Here is a 22560-nt window from a genome sequence, read left to right on the forward strand (position 1 = left end):
CGTACACACGAGGTCGTTTCTTTGTCTTCCCCTTCCCCTTAGTTTTTCGTGGCCTCTCGTTCCAGAGAAGTGTGCAAACTAAATTAAATGAACGACGACCTGAAATGGTGGGCCGGGCGATCCCTCAATGAGCGTCGTCCGATAATGTAATACTGCAGCCGTTTGCATTTCAGACACCCGTAGTAAAATGATTTCCAACATTTGAGCCTCACATGCCGCGCACGTGTGCTAAAAAGAGACAGCGTGGTTGAAAAGGTTAACTTATCTTTAGCCTGCAAGGTTAAAGTGCAGCATTAAAGTAGGGCAGATGTCTGGCTGACGTGGGAGAGGGGCGTGCCCGCCAGGCGCTCGCTGCTGGTTAAATGTTGTCAAACGCGACCGAGGCGTTGTCACGATAAGAGTGGTGCCAGCGGCTTCTTCCAATCGCATCGTACCGATGTCGCTAACGTGCTAGAGAAACCATACGCCTCTTTTGCGTTCCAGCCATTAAGCATGCTCTCGTCAATTGAGCTACAAATAATCTCGAAAGGCCCCGCGACAGATTGCGCTTGGCTCGGGACCTACGAAACAACCGACAGAATGCCCTGCCGACTTTTTACAAGGGGAGGCGAGCCTGCGTGAGCGCATCTCGCCATTACAGTCGGTAACATGAGATGGCGAACCGCAACGCCGCTAAATCAGTCAAATGGGAGCCCAGCGTCACTGTAATTTGGGAGGGAGTTGGTTAACCACGCTTCATAATGGATGGTGTTTCTGTTTAGCCCGAGGCGTCGGAGCTGAGGTTATATGCAAACAAGGCAGATCCAGAGTCTCCGCTTTTAATGCCCATCAAATTGCTTTGTTTGATCAGGTCCGTGTTATCCAAGAGGCCCAATGTGGAAATAAATAAGATAGGGGCTTCCCAACACCCCCCCCCCCCTTTTTTTTTTAATTTATTTAAAAGGTCAAAGGCAATACTTGGCCACACGCTAAGTGACCAAAATGAAACAACTACTTTCTGGATTCATTTTCGTAACCAAATCCTGTTATGGACTGTTTTCCCCTTGAGGCTGTCCTATTGTCACCCCAAACACACTTTCTACATTTTACTTTCAAATTATTTCACTGTTTTGTTTTTCAAGAAAATGCTTACCTGTGCGATAGGTCAAGGGTCACCAGCCTTTTTGAAGCTGAGAGCTACTTCTGACACCCGATTAATCCAAACGGCCACCAGTTTGACTGAAGTAACACATTTGCCTTTAATAGTGTTATGTTTTGATTAATAATAAATCATATTCATTCATGTGATTCCCCACAAATAAATATCAATTTATAACACCTTTTTCCCCCCCTATAAATCTCTTCCAGTGTTCCCATTTTCAAATAATCACTTCTATGACATTCCTAGGAAATCACTGGTGAGCTATTTTTAGCACAGCCCATGTGGTGCTTGGCCGTTACCTTCTGCCCACCCCGATGCCCACAGGCGCCTCCACGTTGGTGACCCCTGACGTGTTATTAAGTCCTGAAGGTGCTGTGTATTGTTGTTATTTGTAAAAATGAAGTCTATCATGCTGATCTATCGTACAAAGTATTTCACTATAGTCATGATAACTGAGTGGCAAAAGCTCACTTTGCACTCGTCCGTGTGCCCTTGAGCGGGCCATCCAAGTGATCCCCCCCCCCCACCGCTGCATTCCAAAGACTCAGGCGAGGGGTGTAGCACCACTTGTGCGCACCATCATTTTGACATCTCTTCTTGTGTGTACGTGTGTGAGTGTAAATGTGTGTGTGGTCTGATTCTCCGTGCAACAAAAATATACAGCAGTGTAAACTGCATTTCTCCTAAAGGGATTCAAATTTATATAATAGTTCTGTAGTAACCCGAATCTAATAATTTGCTCACTGACATTTTGAGAAAGAAACCGAAACATCAAAATGACTTTTACATAACTCTATTGGAGCTCGTGGTTAACGTCTGTGTCACCTAATAGAGGTTGCATGTTCTTCCTGTTCTTGTGGGGATTTCCTCCGAGTGCTGCAGCTTGCTCCTGCATTCCAAAATCGAAATTGTCCTTAGGTGTGAAGTCAAGTGTGAATGGTTGCTTGTCTACATATGACCTGCAATTGGCTGGGAAGTGGCTTGACTCTTGCTTGAATGTGGCTTGACTCTCGCCCACAGTCAGCTGGGACACGGCCTTTGCTTATGACCCTAAAAAGGTGGAGTGATCAAGAAGATGGATGGATTGATGGAAGGATCCACAGTTTTCACCAATCTGGACTTTTTTTTTTTTTTTTAACCCACCGCTTGATCAAATGTAAATATCGCTCTATGAAGAGCACAAATGATGTCATTTTTGTCCCTCCCTATGGGCATTTGACATTCCAAATGTTTGCCCGTATAAAAAATGAAAACAAGCATTTTTAAGAATCAGGTACCCCAAGATCCTGTTGCGTCCTTGAATTGCCATCTGCATTCATTTTTTTATTGACAACAACCTTGTGTCGTCTGTCGCGTTTTTTTTTTTTTTTTTTGTGGGTGTGAATGTCCCTTTAATGGATTACATCATCTTTTTGAGCTCTGGTTTCTCCTCACCACTGTTCTCCTCGTTCAGCCTTTTCTACCTAGAGACAATTGGTTAATTCACTGGTGACAAACACTGCCACCTCCTGATCCACCTGCAAACCCCAAGTACCTTTTGACGCAGATTGGATCGAAATCAAAATTTCCCCAAATATATATATAGAAAATATATATGTATATACGCGTAGGGTAATCTGTCATACACTAAATTTTGACAGGTTCTGAGCAAATATGTGGGAAATGTGAATGACGACACGATTGAGACGCCCGGAGGCTGGCGTTACTGATTAAATAGTATTTTTGCGCCGTCTAGTGGCGAAAAGCAGACTTACGTCTTACGTCATAATTTGCCTTGCAAAATTTAGTTATTATTCAGGAAAAATAGGCCAGTTTGCTACCAAAATATCTTCAGTTTTCTTTAACTTTAAAATTAGCTTGTATTTTATATCTGTATCAACTAATATAGTCTTACTCCCTACCCAATACACAAAACGGAGGGTTTATTTGATTTCATTCATTTATTTCATTTCATTCATGTTTGTTTCATTCTTTAAAAGACACAAAAGAGGGCAGAAGGAAGGTCTGATGAGCTCTTGATGGTAGATTTAAACATCTTGACTGAACTCAACATAGACTCAATACAGTTTGCAATGTACGTAGTCACACAAGCAATTTGAGAGTCACTGTTTTCCTGCCATCCATCCATCCATCCATCCATCCATCCATCCATCCATCCATCCATCCATCCATCCATCCATCCATCCATCCATCCATCCATCCATCCATCCATCCATCCATCCATCCATCCATCCATCCATCCATCCATCCATCCATCCATCCATCCATCCATCCATCCATCCATCCATCCATCCATCCATCCATCCATCCATCCATCCATCCATCCAATCATCTGCACCGCTTGTCCTGTGTATCAAACTTCAGCAGTAGTTGGTGCCCTCTCTGCTTCTGGAGTTCATTTGGTTATACTCTCCTTAGCTAAATCCATGCTGGCATGACTTCTGACCCTGTCCTGACATCTTACGTAAGTAAGGAGCTTGTTAAGGAAAGCACGCGGGGCGTGCCTTTGCTCTGTTACTGCAGGTTCGCTAAGCTCATTGACTTAGCTTCATAAATGACCTTACATAGCGCATGCCTCACGTGACCACCTCGAGTGTCCCTCAACTGTATTTAATTCTGATTGCTGTCAATGTACCGTTGTTGAGAATGGATTTTTGTAACCCCCAGATTTGATGATGAGGCAAATTAGTCAAAGAAATGAACCAACTTTCATTTTAAATATGTGATGTCCGCACATTGTTTGCAGTGTCAGGCATTCTAAAATTATGAGTCGGTTTATTTTAGTTTTCTCTTTATTAGACAGTAATTTACTTCTATTTATATCAACATGAGTAAGTCAATTATTTTTCCAAAGAAGAAGTCAGCGGTTGAATCCATGTGTAATCTGCATGCATTCGGCTGATGTTTCTGTCAGATGGAAGCCGAAGGCATCGGGGGACAGCGGCCATGTGACCACGGATGCCAGGATTGGTTTAGTGCAGCTGTGACATCAGCAAAGCAGCCATTCCCTCCCACCTCCCTCCGTCTTAGTCTTCCTCGCTCTCCTAAGCGCTCCGTGTTCCCCCTCTTCGTTTCCTCAGCATCTCTCCACCAAGCCAGCTTTAGCGTGCCTTGGTGCTTGGGGCGTCCAGGACCGATCGGGCCCCTTATTCCAGGATTATCCCCACGGCTTTCGCTTCCTCTCTCTTGCTGTCCTCCACAGCTGCTGTCATTTCCCCTCTCCCTTGCCCTCCCCTCTTCTCATCTCTGTATACGGGAGTTGGGCCTCTGAGGGAGGAGGGAGTCAACCTCCGTGTTTGGCCGGGGGAACCGCGCGCAATTAGCCATGCCCTGCCCGGGCATCCTTTGACCATCTGGAATCATTTCCCCACTCGTGTCCATCTGCACACCAGCGGCAGTGTAGGATGAAAATCTGCAACCATGATGCAAGGTAATGCGTGCAGCGCTTGTCTTGCACCCCTTGCGTCCGTCCTCCCCTTGCCCTCTTGCGTCTCGCTGGGCCATCAAGGACCGAATTCATTGACGCATTCTGTCATGCGGCGCGGACGACTCGGGACGCCCCGGACTGTACGTTGCGAAGGACGCTTGACGGCTTTGTTGAGCATTGGCAAGCTATGAACGAGGAACGCCAAGGCTAGTGAGGTGTGGTGAAAAGAAAAAACATGGTGCCCTGGTGCAATGTAATCCTGCTCATGTCACTGCACAGTCCTATCTGTGTGCTGTAAATGTTTTTACAAACAGTAACCTGCACCTAACTCGTGTTGTAACTCGTGTTGTGCTAACATTTAAATGCTAAACTTTGGCCATGGCTAAATGGTATCCTGTTCACCAACCTTAATGACAGTTGCCCCCTCTTCATACCACGCCAGTGCTGACATGCAAATGGTTGGTAGCTAAAATTAGCAAATGACCTGCAATTAGTCTCTCGTGGTGTTCCGTGTACTTCCCGAGATTGAAGATACTCTCGTGTTCTAAGCCCGTTTTGACGTCACAACAATCTGCCATTTGATGTTTCTACTTTCTCAATTGCTGTTTTAAATGAAAAAAAAGGAAAGCTCAATCGTGTTGAAGTTCCGATGCTGATGATTAGTTTTATACATTAGTGAAGAGTTTGAAAGCTCTGCTGGTGCAGGTTTCCTGCAAGTCCACCAAGATGCCCAATGTCAAAGCTGTCAAAGTGACTCCTTTATAGAGCAGCAGGTGGAGGTTGTGCCACATGCTATTGTTGCCATATTTCACTTGAATTACGCTAATGAAGTGAGCACATTGATCAGTGTTTCCTTTCCGGCTCATAAGTGGATTGTGGAGTCTGCACAGCTTCATTCGCTATAGAAGCTGTTTGTCGATGTCTGGCATCTCCGCGCTAAAGCAATAAACCAATTCATCGAGGTAATTGCGTTAAGCTTCTTCTCAAAATGACTCCATGTTTGCGTACTTTGGAGTCAACACAGTGTTGAATGGCTCGGGACATACAATAATCTGCTCTTCACCTTGATTTTAACATGGAGCTTTATTCAAATGGCAGTCTATTTATCATTTGCGATGTCGGCTGTTTTTCTTTCACAAGGACTGAAAAAACGAACTAGGAAGGTCTTGGGCTTACAAAAAAAAGACAAGGATGCAGAGACCACGTAAGTTACCTGGTATGGATGTTTGGAATACTCAACTGCAAAAACATGGCCAGAGCAGCGTTTATAGTGGTGCTATTTCTGTCTCTTGTCATTTCAAACAGGAGCTCACCTGATAAAGAAGCAACTGCGAGTGGAAAGAAAGGAAACGTGTGTATATGTTGCGACTTGCTCCCCCTCTGTCTGGCTATATGTCTGTCCAGCATGGCAAAGTGCTTGTTATTTTCACTTTCAATTCACTTTGATTGCATTTAGTGTCCAAAAAAAAAAAAGAGCTGTCACATTTGCTGGGTGTCTCTTGCATGTTTTTCCTTTGCTTTATTCTTTGAGACACTTGTGTGATGTTTGCCTTCCCTGTTGTCATTTTGTACAGAAAAAGACTAACGGAGCACCCAATGGTTTCTATGGAGAGTTTGACTGGGACAGATACGTGAGTGTTCACTGCCTCCTTTTTCTTTTTTTTTTTTTGTCTTGCTGCTCCCTCTTTCACTTTTTGCTTTCCAGCGCACGTATGAAACGAGCGAGCCTGCCTTCACAAGCATTCTAATTTTTTAAAAAATCAGCCGAGAATTCTTGTTCTTAGCAATTTTCTCGCTGTCATTTCAGGCATCGCCTGATGTGGATGAGGAAGGTTTTAGCCAACGTCCTGGCGATGAAGGTGATGATATCCTTTTTGGCCACTTTTTATACTACTTATCCGTCCCTGAGTGGGAAGTGAACCAGTATGACCTGTACCGAAGCCTGTCTCGTAGCCCTTTTTCTTGTGTCCTTGACAAATGTTGACCAGCTTCCACAGGAAAGCAATTTTTCTCCTCCAGCGATTCAGAGGACGAGGAAGAAAGCAAGAGAAAGTTCCAAATCAGGATCAAGCCACTGGTGACTGAGAGTGCCAAATGCATCCCTCCATCGGTGGATGAGCTCAAAGCCTCAGTGGGAGGTTTGGCGCTTTCTCCATCTCTGGTGAGTCAACTAGGGAACAAAACTCTTATTTCATAAAAAAAAAAAAAAAAGCATGTTACTGACTTTTGTTGCCATTTTTTCTTATTTTTGCATTCATGTCATTTATCTTGCAGAAGAGAAGTCCGGTAAGCCGTTTCATTTTTGTTTTTTAACTACAATTCATTTTGCATGAGATCTCCTTGAGAGTCTCCCCCTGGTGGTGCTTGCCACAAATGACCTTTTTAACCGCACTTCATTTTGCATGATTTCATGCCTTGTCGGTGAATAAACCCGTGCAACTTGACTTATGTCACATAATGCATACAAACATAACCAACACACAAGTCTTCATGATGAGTTGAAATGATCGTGCCGTCCTTCTCATCTCTTGTGTGTCACGTTGCATTATAAAAAGGAACAGTGTGTGGCGTTTTTTGGTTGATGTACGTTTGACTGATTTGTCACTCACTTTCTGACCCAGGTGTGTTCTCTCTTCCTTTTTGCTGGTCTCAGAGACGCAGCCCGGTGAGTTTTGTGGCATCGTGCGCTCACTGTTTGACCCCCCCAAACGTCTCGTTTCTTCTGCGGTGCAGAATGTAACACGACTGACAGCCAGATAGTCTTAAAATCACACACTTTTTTTCTTACAGGGACAGATAAAGAGGCACCTGTCATGTAAGTCCATCCATTTTGCATTGGTTTGCTTTTTGATGCCCAATCTCGCGAGCAGCCGTTCATTTGCCAGTTTATGTCGCTTCTAGGTGAAGAGATTGCTCGACCCAGACGCTCGACCCCCACGCCAAGTCCTGCCCCTGACACCTCAAGGTCATTTTTGATTTTTGTCTCTTCTCAAAGAAGCAACTTGATTACATTGAATATCAGAGCAGCTTTTCTACTCCGACATGTGTTCATCCAACTTTCTGTTGTGCTAACATGAAGAAATCACTTCATGCCAACGAATCCGACTTAAAAACTTGTCTACTTTTGCAGTGACAGACTATCGCAGAACAGCCCCGCCTTCTTCAGACTGCCCACACTGAGCCAATATGCCAGATATGATGGTATTGCAAGACGTACAGTATCACATGCTTACATAAAAAAGTTACTACAGAGGCAACATTGGTCATCATCTCTTCAGTGCTTCCTGCTGATGTCTGGGGAGGATCTCAGCCAAGGTCGGAGTCGCCTTTGAGCAAAAGTTTCCCAACGGGAGGTAAGCTTGTTTTGAAATATTCACAATTGCTGAAATGTTGACAGTTGTGTTGAATTGTCGTTGCAGCTCCTCCTCCGCTCCCTCCCAAGAACATATCGAGGAGTCAAGGCTATCCTTCGCAATCTGCAGGTAAATAATTTTGAATTGAATTGAAAAATGCTCGTCCATATTTGCCATCATTTCTTTTTTTTTTTTTTGCAGTTGATTTACCCAACAGAAGAGCAACTTGCAGTTCTGCCCCCATCTACCTAAGCGTCTTGTCGCCCTCATCCCACCGAGGCTCGGCGGCGCCTGACCTGGACGATGTGTTTGGTAGCCCTCGCGCTGTTGAAGACACCCCGTCTGCCAGATGGGTTACTTTCACAAATGACAGACCGCCGCCACCAGATGAGCCCGCTCCACCCCCTCCACCAGATTCTCCCGCCCCGGACACACCCTCGTCCACACCCTCCACCCCTCGTCTCTCGCCGGGACCCCCTCCCAACGAGCCTCCGCCTTCACCTCCGTCCGTCTCCCCTGACTCTTTGCCTCCTTTCACGCCACCGGACTCACCCACGTCCATCATGTTGGGACCTCCACCTCCGGATGAACCGGCCCCTCCCCTGCCCCCTTACTTCTCGCCCAGCAGTTCGCCAGCAGTCTGCCTTGATGAGGAGGCCATTGATGAGGAGGTGCTGCAGTTTGCGCATTACTCGCCCTCCCCAGTATCAAGAAGTCCCGTGCCTCCTCTGCCAGCGGAGAGACGGTCTCCTCGAACAGGAGTTATATCGCCCCTGCTTTTGGGGGGAGTAGGGGGGAAAAGGACGCCCGAGGCGCTGCACCTGAGAGACGACATCCCAGACTTGACGGGTTCACCAAGAGAGCTAACGGCGAGCTTCCGTGGAACGCCACCTCCTCTTCATCCCACCACGTACCGATCCATTGTGTCTTCCCCTGGGCCTCATTCAGGTAAGATTGAGGATTCAAGTGGTGGACCTACCTATGTTACAAAAATACTCCCATCTAGCGCTTTGATAGCCAAAAGTGTGGTTATAAGATGAAGGAAATACTGTTTTCAAAAAATGACTTTGCTGAGACAAGCATCTCAGGTAGCTCAAGCTAAGCTGCTATGTGCCTCAGGAGCATCTTCACCAGCCCGCTGCGCTACCCCCCAGTCTCGTGGCAGTCCGGTCCCTCCTCCTCCTCCTCCGCGGCCTTCTTCGCGGCCAAAGTTGCCCCCCGGAAAACCCACCCCAGACCTGGTATGTGTTGCGCCCAGGTTTGACCTTTGACCTTACTTATCAAATATTTTGCTTTCTATGAATACATTTTGTAAAAAATACACTCCCTATGAAATACAATCACAGCATAGCATTTACCGGATAAATCAAATTCTTGCAGACTCATATTCGTGCAAGGTGTTGTACTGTGACGATGTTGCCGTTATCAATGAATGAATTCATCTTCCAGACTCCGCCCTTCAGTCCTTCTGTGTCTGGAAGCCCTCCACCTTTTGCACCACTGGCTCGGGCAGAGAGCTCCTCTTCCATCTCTTCCGTAACGTCGCAGAGCGCTGCGTCCACACCCACTTTAGGGCGGGACCTCAATCTGTCCAACACAGGTACACTGTGTGTGAATGTTTGCTCCGACAAATCCGCTATGTCGAAATGTATTTATACCTTATGTGTGTTTGTGCCATTTAGGGTGTTCAAGAGGGCCCAGCCCGCTTACCATGGGACCTCAGGACACTCTGCCAGTGGCAGCGGCCTTCACAGAAACCATCAACGCTTATTTCAAGGGCGCTGACCCCAGCAAGTAGGCCCGCATTTCATCCGGTGGCCAAATCTGATTGCTTCCAATCAGTTTCTTGAATTGCACGTTTTCTATCTGGTTCTTGCCCGCTGTTTCAGATGTGTGGTGAAGATTACCGGGGAACTGGTGCTCTCCTTCCCGGCAGGCATCACCAGGCATTTCGCCAGCCACCCGACTCAACCCGTCCTCATCTTTAGCATCGGCAACTACACCCGACTGGAGCAGGTTCTCCCCAATCCACAGCTGCTGTGCTGGTAGGAATGAATATACAGCAACGGAGAATGCTCCCTACATTGAGAGAAAAAAAAGAAATCACTCAATGGTGTCTATTCTTCTGATCCTTTAAGTGATTCCCCAACAGACAGCGTAGAGACGAAGCAGTTCTGGGTGAACATGCAAAACTTGATGAGTCATCTTAAGAAAGTGGCTGAGCAGAAGCCCCAGGCGACATACTATAATGTGGATATGATCAAATATCAGGTATCCATACATCCTTCCATGCATCCAACAAATAAATCCTTGGCTCAAATATCTCTGTGCTTTCTAGGTGTCAGCAGATGGAATCCAGTCCACTCCTCTCAATCTCGCCGTGAGTTGGCGCGGCGATGCCGACAACACGGACCTGAGGATAGACTACAAATACAACGCAGAGGCGATGGTGACCCCGGCTCCGCTTCACAACGTCCACTTTCTGGTTCCTGTGGATGGAGGCGTAGCTAAACTCCAGGCTATGGTCCCACCTGCCACCTGGTGAGGGCTTTCACCATCAGTCGTATTTATTCACTCCACGTAGCTGTAGAAATTCCTGTGCAGTACAGTTTAACAGAACAACGGAACGGATTAATGGCACTTCCATTCATTTCAATAGGGAACGATGATTTGTTTCTTTTGAAGGCATCCAGAGCAGCAGATGATACAGTGGAAGATTCCCAGCCTTTCCAGTAGGTCTGAAAATGGAGGTAAGTTACCTTTGAAATCCTTTCAAATGCCATGAAAGCTTTTCAAGTTTCTTTCACGTGATCATTTGATGTTGAAATCTGTTCTTGCTGCACCGGTGTCCTATAGGAGTCGGGGCTCTGTTGGGCCGCTTCCAGATGACAGAGGGTCCGTGGAAACCCTCCCAGCTGGCAGTTCACTTCACCAGTGAGGGCAGCACTATGTCCGGTTGCGATATCCAACTGCTCGGGACTGGCTACAGGCTCTCCCTAATTAAGAAGAGATTCGCTGCAGGTCAGACTATGAACCATGGCTTTCTTTTCAAATCGCTTTGCGCCATTGTGCTTGACTAAAAACATTTCTTACTCCACAGGAAAATATTTGGCAGATAATTAGTGGACCTGCTTATGCACACAAGCAGGGGAATCCGTGGTTTGTTCTTTGCCTCTGACGACTATGACTCCTTTTAAACTTTACAGCATCCATCAGTAGAAAGATGGCTGCTGAGTGTATGCAAATCATGTAGTTTGTTACTTGAAACACTTTTAGGCCCTAAAGGAGTGAAATCCTAATTGACTCCTGGAAGCTTAATAGTCGATCCATACAGTGATGCAGCCAAACCTCCCTAACTTAATCCAACTTGTCATTGTAAATTTATTGTAAAAGATAATAGATGATATATTATGACCACAGGGTGGAAAATGTACAAAAATTGTATGATAAGGAGGGTTATTTTCCAATGGAAATGTATTCATTTAGAGATTATTTAAAAAAAAGAAAAAAAATTGCGACGCATGGTTGATGAAAGACACCCCCCCACACACACACACCGTTTTTGTTGAATGTCTGCGTGAGCCTTAAGATTGACAAGGGTTGTGCCATATGTTGGAAAAAGGGAGGTTGTAATCCCAGATTAGCAAAATTTATTGCCACTTTATAATATGGCTGCGATCTTGTACGCGGGTTTTGGTTACCTCAAGGACATCAAGAAGTGATGAATGTGTTGTAGGGGAAAAAAAAAACTGCTGTGACGGCTTTTCTTTTTCATTTCATGTTTAAAAAAAATTCTAATAGCAATATTGAAATATTTAAGTGTCAAAAGTGTAGACCGAGAACTATGAAATAATTCTCTCAGCATATGGATGGATATGTGTTTGTGCTTGTTTGTTGACGTCATAAGGATCTTAGGTTATCTGGAACGAAAGCGTTTCTCCTCATCTATTGTTTATTTTGTGTGTTCCCTGTACAAAAGTACGTGTTACTGTTCACGAATAAGTCCGGCGCCGCATGAAGTCTGCATTGCCCCCTCCCCACTTCTCTCATTGTGATGCTTCTCCATGTCAATAAGGTCACGATGCAATCTGTGTACTATTGTGTAATCATGCTATGACTTCAAGTTTGCTACCTATTCAGTGAATCTGTCCCGACACGAAGCACCCTGGTATTTTCCATCTTCAGCTGATCAACTATGTTGCCTCACATTTAAGGCAACAGCTTGTTGAAATTCTCTTTTCTTTGCCTGGATTTTTGCGCAGAACATGATGTCCGTCTTTCAATACACAGAATATGCAAACATTTGATGTACATTTCCCATCCAAAGATTTGAAAAGTAAATACATGTGGAAAAAGTCAATATAATGTAAGACTTGTTTTACTTGGATAATAAAGAAAAGAAAATACCACCAATCTCTCATTTGTACATTTGTACTGCTCACACACAATTTTTTTTTTTACATTTTTAAATGTACAACTCTGCCCCCCAAAATAATTTACTGTTGTAATGTACTCTTTCAATTTTGGATGTTTTAATGTCATGTAAACGAATAAGCACATGAATATTAATGTCATTTTAAACTTGCTACATTTTCATGTCAGGCCTGTCAACCGTGATGACGTTTGTTGTGATTCGAGGTGCGTGGCGTCACTGAGAGTTACGGTAATGACGCAAGCGTGACGTTTTCATGTCGTTGCAAGAAGAAAAGCATGCACATCAAGCATAAAAGCTGATGATGATTTTTGTTGGTTGCTCTCTGTGTGCGCCCCGCAATTGCCTGGCATCCAGTTCAGGAGGCAGTCCGCCATTCGGCTTTCGTGAGCAGCATAAATGCAGCCGACGTCGAAAATGGATGGGTGGAAGAAGTTAATGATATTATGTATGTTTTGTATTATGTACTAAACTTGTAAAATCAATACGCTTAGACCACCAAGCCGTGTTTTATTTAGCTAATAGGATTTTTTTCATCGGAAAAAAAAATAAAATAAACCCGACTAACGTGAGTGAAGAAAACCCGCCCCGAGTTACAGTTGTCATGACGACGCAAAACTGGAAAACGCTTGTTGGATTACTAACGCGTTGTTTGCAAAAGTGCCTATTTACAAGATGATCGCAAATGCAAACGTGCTGATTTGAAACCTGACTTTCGCTGTTTATTTTTGCAATTTTGTTTTTCTTTCTATATGTTTGCTATTTGTTCTCTGTTTTGAGAAAATGTCTGATGTGCTTAAAGATAAAGCGGTCAAGAGACCAGACAAGAGGATCAGCAAGGGGCTTTCAGAGGGAAGTCATGGAATGAGAAACACGGGTGGCAGGACCAAGGAGTGAGTTGACCCTCTTGCGTTACAACTTCAGACTAGATATTTTTCTGATCTCTCTCAGGAAGGTCAACTTGAGTGTGATCTGTTGTCTCTTTCAGTTCTTTGAGCAATGTGTCCTGCTTAGATGACCACCACGATGAACGAATGACTGTCAAATTTGAGAACACCTATCGGCTAGGTACATCTTTGTAATGGCATTGTTGCCCCCAAAATTTGATCTGTTTGCTATAGTCAAAACAAAATATCATCTGAAAGACGGCTCGCATCTCAGAACAGCTAGAAGCACCACAAGAAAACACTTAATTCTCTGTGTGCTTTGATAACAGAACCTCAGAAACGTTTCCCTGCCCCTGCACTTGAGCAAATACTTAAGGACGTACTCAAAAGCTACTTGGAAGAAGAGGAATATGAAGTGGAATGGTCCCGGCAAATGACGAAAACCATATGTGAGGTGAGTCCTAAAGACGAGACAAATGCAAAGCGACACTTTACTGGATCATTCCTCTCGATGTCATTCTTCAGGTGGTACGAGCCCGTGTGAAGGACCTGATGATCCGCAGATACAAGGTGGTTGTCGTGGTCCACATCGGCCAGCTGGCCGGGCAGAGCATGGAGGTCAGCAGCCGCTGTTTGTGGGACCCATCAAGTGACACCTTTGCGTCGTGGTCTTTGAAGAACACGTCTCTGTACGGCGTGGCCAGTGTCTATGCCGTTTATTATGAGTGAAGCAAGCAGTGTTTCCACGGAGTCTCTTAAAAAGGTAACTGGGTTACTGATTACTTCATTTTAAAAGTAACTCACTTTGATTGCTAATGACTTAACCAGCAGATGGAGGTCAACTGCGCTGAAAATAAAATCTGGTTTTGCCAATACTTTATTGGTACATTTTTAACAGTGATGTTTAGGAAGACAGTTTTTTTTTTAACTTAGTTTTTTTAAAACGAGTCTTTGTGGATTTCTGATGACACCCATCCATCCATCCATCCATTTTCTGAACCGCTTAGTCCCCACGGGGGTCGCGGGCGTGCTGGAGCCTATCCCAGCTGTCATCGGGCAGTAGGCGGGGGACACCCTGAACCGGTTGCCAGCCAATTGCAGGGCACACAGAGACAAACAACCATTCACACTCGCACTCACACCTAGGGACAATTTGGAGTGATCAATCAGCCTACCAAGCATGTTTTTGGGACGTGGGAGGAAACCGGAGTGCCCGGAGAAAACCCACGCGGGCTCGGGGAGAACATGCAAACTCCGCACAGGGAGGGCCGGAGGTGGAATCGAACCCGCACCCTCCTAACTGTGAGGCGGACGTGCTACCCAGTGCGCCACCGAGCCGCACTTCTGATGACACAAATATGTAAAAGAATCTCTCTGGACCCCACTTAACATATGTTCTCATAAAGTAGTTTTGTTCATGTTGAGCTGTAAAAATTATCATGTCAAACTTAAACATTTGTAATGTATATTGTTTATGAATATGATGATTAAATTTGGGGACAGAGCTCTGGTTGTCTGATTTTTTTTTAGGCTTCTGAATTCAAACACAATTTGTAATGAAATTTAGGGGCATAAGTAAATTACAGTTTTACCGAACCTTAACATTAAATTAACTTCTGTGTCTTGTGACAAGAAATTGACGCGTGGTCCGTCCACACAACAGCAGAGCAGTGCCTCCGTGATTCGTACAACGAACGAACTAACGAACGAACGAACGACGGAGTTCAGGTGGGCGGGGTTTTCCATCCGGGTACTCGCGTGACCCTGCAGGATTGCAAACATGGCGGAGGTAAGAAAGTGAAGTAAATAATCGGAAAATACAAAACTATGTCGAGCCAAAGCGAATGCTTTCAGCCCCGTATACGCGTCGTGTACTTTGTATATTTTAATACTAGGAACCATCAGCGCGCCGCTTCCTCTCTTAGTTATCAATTGTTCTTACATTAGCATCCTTGTAAACTTCGGCTTTGGCTAGCATTAGCTGCGGCGTTAGCGACTTTGCCGTTTTGTTCTGAAACGAATAATTTCCCCCTATTGAATATTTGCACTAAATTAATTACGTCCAGTGAATGGTCATTTTAGCTGCTATTTCGTTATTTATTTATTTTGGGCTTGCGGGTGTTCCTACGCGTAACTTGAAAGCGTTAGCTTGCTATTTAAATCGAATTAGCGCACAACTTGCACGGTCGTTGAGCTGAGGAAACGCACTGGGATAGTTTAGCCAAGGCAGTGCGCTGAAGTCCTGCGACAAGTGCGACTGTATTTTAGCGTCGATAAAGAGCAATTTAAATTCCCAGTAGGACGTAGTGACAGTCATTGTTGACCGCTCAGTGGCAGGCGCGCTTTTTGCGGACGACCCTTTTCTGTCGTTTGCAAAAAGGCTGCGTTGTTTCAATAAGGCTTTTGCTATTTCCTTTGATGCTTAGTACTTTTTTTCTTGCAGTCCTCCCTTGGGAATCCAAGCCCAGGTATGTAGCATCAAATTTGCTGCACCAGAGAGTGTGTGTGTTTTTTATTTTTTGCTAACTAAATGTGTCTTGCCTCTAGGGGGCTCAGCGACTTGCGTTGACCATGACTTCGACCCATCAGCGGACATGCTCGTCCATGACTTTGATGATGAACGCACAATGGAAGAGGAGGAAATGTTGGAAGCATCTGACGAGGCGAACGCCACTGAGATTGAAGATCTCGCACGCGTATGTTTATCAAGTTTAACCTTTGTTGTTTTAAGTTTACAGACTTATTTCCCCTCCGTCATTAGGAAGGAGAAATGCCCATTCATGAGCTCCTGAGTCTTTACGGTTACGGGGGCGCATCACCGGCAGAGGAGGATGAGGAGGAGGATGAAGAACAGGAAGAAGAGGATGAAGACGAGGATGAGGATGATGAGCTGGACAATGACGAAAGCAGCAGAGGCACCGGCGAGCTCAAAAGAAATGAGGTGTGACTTTTCACTATTGGCATAAACGGCTCGACAAAGAGTTTATTTATTTGGCACGTTCGTGTGTAAAGAAGTGCGGTTTGATGCGTCATTTTAGGACGAAGGGGTAAAGAGCTCGACAGCACAGGAGGACGAGGCCCTGCCGACCACGGAGGGCCGCACGCGGTCTGTCCGGGGCTTCGGCACATCTGAGCTTATCCGTCCGCAGAAGCACAAGTACTTTGAAAGTAGGTCGCCTCTCATCTCTCGCTCTTGCCACAAATGGCTTGCCCTCGTGCATTTAAAAAGTGACGTTGTGTCAGGTAATAACGATGCAGAGGAGGAGTCCGAGGAAGATGAGGATTATGTTCCGTCCGAAGACTGGAAGAAGGTAGTTTGTTATTTTGATGAGCACCGGCTGGGCACCACATTGGTGCCGACATCTCTCAGGCCATCCATATTTTGTTTCCAACTCTTCTTGTCTCAAACCCCAACAGGAGATTATGGTGGGCTCTATGTATCAGGCAGAAACGCCCACCGGCTTATGTCAATACAAAGAAAATGAAAAAGGTAAGGCTGTAAAAATGCAAAGCAAAAAAAAAAAAAAATTGTAGCACAGCCAGTTTGAAGTCTGCCTTCTATTATTTCCGAGTAGTCTATGAAAATGATGACCAGCTGTTATGGAACCCCGAGTGCATCCCCGAAAACAAAGTGGTGGCATTTTTAATGGAGGCGTCAAAACGCACGGGCGACGAGAAGGGCGTGGATGCCATCCCAGAAGGATCCCACATCAAGGACAACGAACAAGTGAGGGCTGCGCGCACAGGCGGGGGTCCGCTTGCAAACATGGCGTCAATTAAAAAAAACTGACTTCTTGCCAGGCATTATACGAACTTGTCAAATGTGACTTTGACACCGAGGAAGCTTTAAGAAGACTTCGCTTTAACGTGAAAGCGGCCAGAGGTAAGGCACGTGTTTTGCTGACACGTTGTTGATGTGAGCGTTAACTCCGGCGTCTTCACAGAGGAGCTTTCTGTCTGGACCGAAGAGGAGTGTCGAAATTTTGAACAAGGACTCAAATCCTATGGAAAAGACTTTCATTTAATACAGGCCAACAAGGTGAGGCAATTGACTCAAGCCGAGCAAATTATCGCACAAATATGTCGTGACATTAGAAATCTTAACGATTCTATGAAAACAAAAGGGAAGGACCGAGTCACGGTTGATAGTTTCATTACAAAATAAAAGTGCTGAATAGATTTGATAAGCATGACATAAATTTCACAATTAGGGCATTTGGTTTTTTTTTTTCTTCCTGTCCATGTTGTGCTATTTTGCGCACGTGTTCATTAATGGCGAGGCTTTTTTTTTTGTTTGATTGTCTCCTTTGTGTTGACGATGGTAATAATGTTGATTTCATGTCCGCTGCATTAAATCTTTCAGGTGAGAACTAGGTCTGTAGGAGAATGTGTGGCCTTTTATTACATGTGGAAGAAGTCTGAGCGTTATGATTTCTTTGCACAGCAAACCAGACTTGGAAAAAGGAAATACAACCTTCATCCCGGTGTCACGTAAGTTCTTGTTTGCTTCTCGCTTCTTCTAAATTGACTCACGCAGTGGATGTTGATGAACAGGTTCGAGGCCCGAGCCACCCCGAAACTGGGCATCCGCAAAGTATTCACAGTGCTCAGCAAAACTCCATCAGATTGGTTGTGAATACTTTCCGGATGCGTCTTAAAGCAAAGCGGCCCTAACTCGGTCTCACTATGGAGTTTTCAAGGCCGTGCGTAACGTGCCCGTACGCTGCCGTGTGCCTTCAGAGACTACATGGACAGATTGTTGGACGAGACGGAGAGCGTGGCCTCCAGCAGGGCGGCGTCGCCCCCTCCCACCACGTCCAGCAGCAGCGCCAGCCAATCGGAAAGGGAGGACAGCAGCGGGCACAATGGTGAGTCAAGTTCAAAAAGCGGCTCATCCAAGAGTGCTGCCGTCTTTTCATGGCAACACTGCTCAAGAGTCAAAGGTGATCTTTTATTTCTTTTTGTTTTCTTGCCAGGTATTGCAGGCCACAGTTCCAGTCATGTCGGAGACAGCGCCCACGTTGTGCCGGAAAGCCAAGTGAAAGCTGAGGCCGCGGGCTCCAACGGCCCCTTTCCCACCTCAGACAACAACTCCAACGGATGCAGCCATCCCGGCTCACCGAGTCACCAGCGGAACGGCTCGCCGGAGCCTCCTGCCGACCAAAGAGACACGGCCGGACCGCACGACAGGCCGGCCAAGAGGATCAAGATAGAGACGGAGCCTTTGGCCCAAAGCCAAGCGGAAGCCACCGCAACGCAGGAGAACTGAGCAGTCCAAATGATTTCTCCACTGGGGAGGGCGTCAGCGAGGACTCGATGAGCGGCTGTAGGGCCCAAAATGCCGTAGATCCTCCCTCCAGCGGGGGAACGATTGTGACCCCTGCCTGCCGACAGTCTCTCGAGCCCATCCAGGTAGCTCCCAACTTGTTCCTGGCCGGCGTCTGTAATGACTTGACTGACTGACAGCGTTTTGCCAAGAATCTCTCCTTTTCTATTTGTTCTCAAAGGAAAACAAACGAATGATTCCCATTGCTATTTTTTTTTACACCAGATATTTATATTTTTTAACAAAAAGTCTATGATGGGTATTTGCTCGTCAAGCCATTTGAACATGTGAAGAGCGGAGCGTTGAAAAGGACCTTACGCCCAAGCCGAGTGAGGGAGGGCGGGCTATCGTAGGTGAGCGACTCACGTTGCCAGTTGACTTGAGTTGCACTTTCATTGGATTTTTTTTGCGGCAGAAGCAAAGGGACTTTTTTTTCGCTCGCAGAAATGAACCAGCCGAGGTTTGTTTGTGTCAAGCCGCTGACATCAGTGATGTCCTGTATTGACGCTGGCTGCATTTTTGGCAACGGCCGCCTTTTGCTTGGGTTTCTTTTGACTCGTCCGAATGTCGGCCCTTTGTAAGCTTTGTATAGATTTTCCTACATCCATTGGTACATTTTGAAAAATTCTTCTTTCTACGCTTTGGTCAAAAGCGGCTGTGAAATATACCACCGTATGTCGTTTGAAAAGGAGCCATCCCATTTTTTCTTGCTTTGACTTTTAGTCGATCTCAAAGCGTTTTAGCTTCACCTTTGGTTCTTAAGGTGCAAGGGTTACCTGACACGTTGGAAAGTCAGTTTGATTGGAGTGAGGCACCCCCAGACATTTGATTAAGTCGCCTCTGAATCGTTTTACTCTCGATTGCGACCGTTTTGTCCTAAAACACGTTTGCCCCGGTTAGTCTTGTTTGCAATGTTTTGCTGCTCCCCTCCTCTCTGTAAATGACACCTAAATAAAAACAACTACAACATATAAAAACACTAGGTTATATTTGATCAAAAATAAATGCCGAGTTAATATAACCCCAGGAAAAATCAGTCCAAAGTATGATCATAAATTCGCGGCGCTTTGTAATAAAGTTGGCAAACTGCTGGGTGTCTTTCTTCAAGGCAGACCTCTTGAGCATCACGGCGCCTTTTCTGGGAAAGGCACGTAAACAGCCAGTTAGAGTAGCGAACTAAAAGAGCGCAACGTTGCGCGTGAAAGACTTTGAACGGGCTTACTTGTGTGTTCTAGTGTGAAGGTGCTGAAGGAGTACACGAGGCTCCCCGTGATGCTTTGGGGACATAAACGGGACACCAAATAGTGGCTCAGCCTACTTATTAATTTGATCAGTTTTGGAAAATGTTGCTCAATCCCAGGTTTCATTGGAACGTGGAATAATAATAATAGTTTTTAATCTCACCTGATGTTCAAACCGATAAAATTTGTCCAGGAAAAAATGTAATCGCCACCCAAGAGCATTCCCACGTAGGTCACCACAATATTCTGCCACAAGGGGCAAAGGTCAGATTGCAACACTGACACTTGGCGCCGGTTGTTTTACCTTAACGCAGCCCACGATGGAGGTGGTGAGTGCCGAGTTGTACTGTGTGCACAGCATGATAGAGTACATCAAGACCAATCTGGCAAAGGAGAAAAGACGCCTTAGACAAGTGTTGGAGGTGCGCGTCGCTAATTTTGCGCTAACAAACGTTACCCCAGAACGCAGGAAAGCAAAAACTGCGTAAGGAAGAGCCGGTCCGACCAGCCGTCATACGCCAAACTCTAAAACGGCCAAATAATGTGTCAGCTCTTCTTGAATCCTGATGTGTCCATGAACATATTTTTGACACTGATTTCAAAAATGTCTTTCCTTTTTTCAGGTTTTGAGGTAGTTCATTTCTTACCGTGCGACCAACATAGACTCCGTCGCCATGTCATTAATTAGCTTCAACGTGCCAAATAGTAATCTTTATATTATTGAAAATGGCTTCAAGTCAAGGACTTCTAAACTGATGATGAAGATATTGATAAAGCATTAATCCTAACAGTCCCCTTGTCACGAAGTGCAAAAAACACCAAGAATCAGCCGACCCGTTTAAAGTCTCCGGTGTAGTACGCGTACGCTACGGTGGGTAAAATCATCATCAGAGCGTTGTAGTAGAGAAGTCCAAATTTGCCCAGATCCTAAAAGAACAGCAGCAAAGAGTCTTTCGTTAATAACAAGTCAAAACAACATTTCAAAAGGTGATGTGAGCAGCTCTGCTTACCTTGGCATCCAGTTTCTGCTTCATGTAAGCACCACTGGCAGCTGTGAGCACGTTGTTGAGCATTATGAAGACGTAGCCCACCAGGTCAAACGCTAAGTCGGCGCTACCACACAAAAGTGACACGGCTAACGTTTCGTTCTCTTTTGTCATGGGACAGCAACTCACCTGGCGGCTATCAATGCGCCAAAGATCATCAAAAAGACGGCGCTTTTGATAAGCCTGGAGTACGTCTTTCTGATGAGAGAAAGCAGATGTTGCAGCAGGTTTGCGGACGTTAGCGAGCGAGTGATGCTTACCTGAGCAAGATGACTTCACACAGCATGGTCAAGAGAATGCTGAACCTTCTCAAAGCTGTGAACATGGGCAAACTAAGACGGGAGAAAGAGAGAGAGAGACCATTAGACGTTAGCCAATCAGCTCTCGCCAATCCAGATGTTCCTCTCTGTCTCATCAGTTTGTATTTACTGGCCTGCTTTCTTGCACTCCTAGACAAATAGTTCTTGTTTGTTCATCTCTCTCTGTCCAAGCCAAGCTGTTTGCCTGGCTTAGGTTTAGCTACTTTTATCCTGGTCATATTTTTGGTTGTCCCAGCACCTTGTTTTGCATTTTTGTTTTCCTTATGATAAATGACTGCACTCCTGCAGTGCTCCCCTGAGTTTGGGTCCACAATAATACAGCTTGGTGGAAACGGAGTCCTTTTCTTAGAAACCAACTTGAGTCGCTGAGTCCCAAACAGTCCGGAGATCTGATTGCCGGCATGGAGTAGGGGCAGTGGAAATACCTGGCGGGGCAAAAAAGGGTTGGCTTCATGAAGAGAAGTTTCTGTCGACACAAGACGGCTCAATTGGATAGTTTTGCCTGACCTTGCGTGGGATACTTGAGTTCATATCTGGAAAGGAAATGACGCCCAACATTTTGCCAACCCGCAGAAGCACCACCGTCGCCAGCATCTGCCAAGCATGACACAAGCAAGGCGTTTGATACCACGACATGACTAGAAGGTTAGTGATGCACGGGTACTACTCACTTGACCAATTCCAACACATGTTGATGAGGGAAATCTGGAATGAATATTACAAATTTCATCTTATCAACAGTATTTGTTTAATACTCAAAGAAATTCGACTGATTACACTGGTCACATTGTTTTCACAAAATCAGAGATGCATGTAAAGATTTGTTGATGACGTTTTTTGCGCTGATTCTGGATGTGCCCTCATTTTCATGATGATAATAATAATAATGTAATAATTGTATCTATATGCCTTGAAGCGAAGAGGCACAGGAAGTGCTCTGGTTATCCAGAACGCCTGTTTTCTGTTGTCTCTCACAAAAATGTTATGATTGGAAGCAAATGCACGTCCAGGCAAAGGCAATTATTGACTCACGTACTTTGTACTTTACCTGTAGCCGCTGAGGACACTTTTGTTCAGAACGACGATGAGAAAAGAGCTGACTCCGTAAAAACATGCAGCAAGCAGCTTTGGAAGCGCCGCGGGGGAGTCACCCAGAGTGTCGTTGTTGGCTGGTGGGGATGCTCCTCCGTCAGCCTCCAATCTTGGTCGACGTTTGTGCGTGTGCGACTCTGTCATATTTATTTGACATGCAAAGCCCGAAGGTAGGCTGTCGGAGTTGAGTCGAAACGGAAAGCTGCGCTCTTTAGTGGGCATGCGCAGTTGACAGCCGCACGAAGGTTGTTTTTGACGAAAGCGGAAATGAAGGGCCGATTACTATCTTGGCGAA

General features: G+C 45.4%; 4 protein-coding genes across 8 annotated transcripts; 3 read left to right on the forward strand and 1 right to left on the reverse strand.

Moving 5' to 3' along the window:
• The first annotated feature begins 1693 nt into the window (after positions 1–1693).
• Positions 1694–12330, forward strand: sgip1b (SH3GL interacting endocytic adaptor 1b). Its single transcript, XM_049748210.2, has 22 exons — positions 1694–4571; positions 5709–5772; positions 5874–5919; positions 6143–6199; positions 6376–6433; positions 6554–6729; positions 7222–7233; positions 7359–7383; positions 7470–7533; positions 7699–7769; positions 7847–7921; positions 7988–8050; positions 8123–8869; positions 9041–9162; positions 9371–9521; positions 9604–9715; positions 9811–9966; positions 10060–10192; positions 10260–10462; positions 10607–10671; positions 10778–10942; positions 11022–12330. Exons 1-22 carry the CDS (start codon positions 4562–4564, stop codon positions 11042–11044), a joined length of 2598 nt encoding a protein of 865 aa, XP_049604167.1. The 5' UTR covers positions 1694–4561; the 3' UTR covers positions 11045–12330.
• A 192-nt stretch (positions 12331–12522) lies between these two features.
• Positions 12523–14745, forward strand: dynlt5 (dynein light chain Tctex-type family member 5). Of its 2 annotated transcripts, XM_049748226.2 has the most exons (5): positions 12523–12801; positions 13156–13246; positions 13342–13421; positions 13570–13694; positions 13766–14745. In XM_049748226.2, exons 1-5 carry the CDS (start codon positions 12753–12755, stop codon positions 13967–13969), a joined length of 549 nt encoding a protein of 182 aa, XP_049604183.1. In that variant the 5' UTR covers positions 12523–12752; the 3' UTR covers positions 13970–14745. The 2 variants fall into 2 exon arrangements, with proteins under 2 accessions (XP_049604183.1, XP_049604185.1); XM_049748228.2 differs by lacking the exon at positions 12523–12801 and having other exon boundaries at positions 12940–13246.
• A 157-nt stretch (positions 14746–14902) lies between these two features.
• On the forward strand, positions 14903–19254 carry mier1b (mesoderm induction early response 1b, transcriptional regulator). 2 transcript variants are annotated; one of them, XM_049748212.1, is made up of 13 exons: positions 14903–15029; positions 15684–15708; positions 15788–15936; positions 16002–16181; positions 16279–16408; positions 16484–16551; positions 16658–16730; positions 16816–16967; positions 17042–17123; positions 17185–17279; positions 17604–17731; positions 17981–18108; positions 18217–19254. In XM_049748212.1, exons 1-13 carry the CDS (start codon positions 15021–15023, stop codon positions 18507–18509), a joined length of 1512 nt encoding a protein of 503 aa, XP_049604169.1. In that variant the 5' UTR covers positions 14903–15020; the 3' UTR covers positions 18510–19254. The 2 variants fall into 2 exon arrangements, with proteins under 2 accessions (XP_049604169.1, XP_049604170.1); XM_049748213.1 differs by having other exon boundaries at positions 17685–17731.
• Positions 19255–19535: 281 nt separating this feature from the next.
• Positions 19536–22502, reverse strand: LOC125985401 (nucleotide sugar transporter SLC35D2). 3 transcript variants are annotated; one of them, XM_049748222.2, is made up of 13 exons: positions 22222–22502; positions 21845–21878; positions 21681–21767; positions 21531–21598; positions 21114–21185; positions 20983–21051; positions 20818–20920; positions 20642–20734; positions 20265–20332; positions 20112–20190; positions 19971–20053; positions 19789–19841; positions 19536–19704 (listed from the first exon to the last, which is right to left on the reverse strand). In XM_049748222.2, exons 1-13 carry the CDS (start codon positions 22485–22487, stop codon positions 19691–19693), a joined length of 1089 nt encoding a protein of 362 aa, XP_049604179.1. In that variant the 5' UTR covers positions 22488–22502; the 3' UTR covers positions 19536–19690. The 3 variants fall into 3 exon arrangements, with proteins under 3 accessions (XP_049604179.1, XP_049604178.1, XP_049604180.1); XM_049748221.2 differs by having other exon boundaries at positions 19789–19880; XM_049748223.2 differs by having other exon boundaries at positions 19789–19880; positions 22210–22356.
• Positions 22503–22560: the final 58 nt, after the last annotated feature.

This window comes from Syngnathus scovelli, chromosome 17 (genome assembly GCF_024217435.2).
Source record: "Syngnathus scovelli strain Florida chromosome 17, RoL_Ssco_1.2, whole genome shotgun sequence".
NCBI lineage: Eukaryota > Metazoa > Chordata > Actinopteri > Syngnathiformes > Syngnathidae > Syngnathus > Syngnathus scovelli.

Bases quoted from the DNA above. Each gene is read 5' to 3' on its own strand.
- sgip1b (XM_049748210.2), top strand. The intron at 6,200-6,375 runs GTGAGTGTTCAC...CTGTCATTTCAG, and splicing joins AGTTTGACTGGGACAGATAC to GCATCGCCTGATGTGGATGA. The intron at 9,163-9,370 runs GTATGTGTTGCG...TTCATCTTCCAG, and splicing joins GAAAACCCACCCCAGACCTG to ACTCCGCCCTTCAGTCCTTC.
- dynlt5 (XM_049748226.2), top strand. From the start codon at position 12,753: ATGCAGCCGACGTCGAAAATGGATGGGTGGAAGAAGTTAATGATATTA. The intron at 13,247-13,341 runs GTGAGTTGACCC...TGTCTCTTTCAG, and splicing joins ACGGGTGGCAGGACCAAGGA to TTCTTTGAGCAATGTGTCCT. The intron at 13,422-13,569 runs GTACATCTTTGT...CTTTGATAACAG, and splicing joins TGAGAACACCTATCGGCTAG to AACCTCAGAAACGTTTCCCT.
- mier1b (XM_049748212.1), top strand. The intron at 15,709-15,787 runs GTATGTAGCATC...TCTTGCCTCTAG, and splicing joins CCTTGGGAATCCAAGCCCAG to GGGGCTCAGCGACTTGCGTT. The intron at 16,968-17,041 runs GTGAGGGCTGCG...ACTTCTTGCCAG, and splicing joins ACATCAAGGACAACGAACAA to GCATTATACGAACTTGTCAA.
- LOC125985401 (XM_049748221.2), bottom strand. From the start codon at position 22,487: ATGCCCACTAAAGAGCGCAGCTTTCCGTTTCGACTCAACTCCGACAGC. The intron at 20,333-20,641 runs GTCGGCTGATTC...TGGCCGTTTTAG, and splicing joins ACACCGGAGACTTTAAACGG to AGTTTGGCGTATGACGGCTG. The intron at 20,191-20,264 runs GTAACGTTTGTT...CTCCTTTGCCAG, and splicing joins TTGCTTTCCTGCGTTCTGGG to ATTGGTCTTGATGTACTCTA.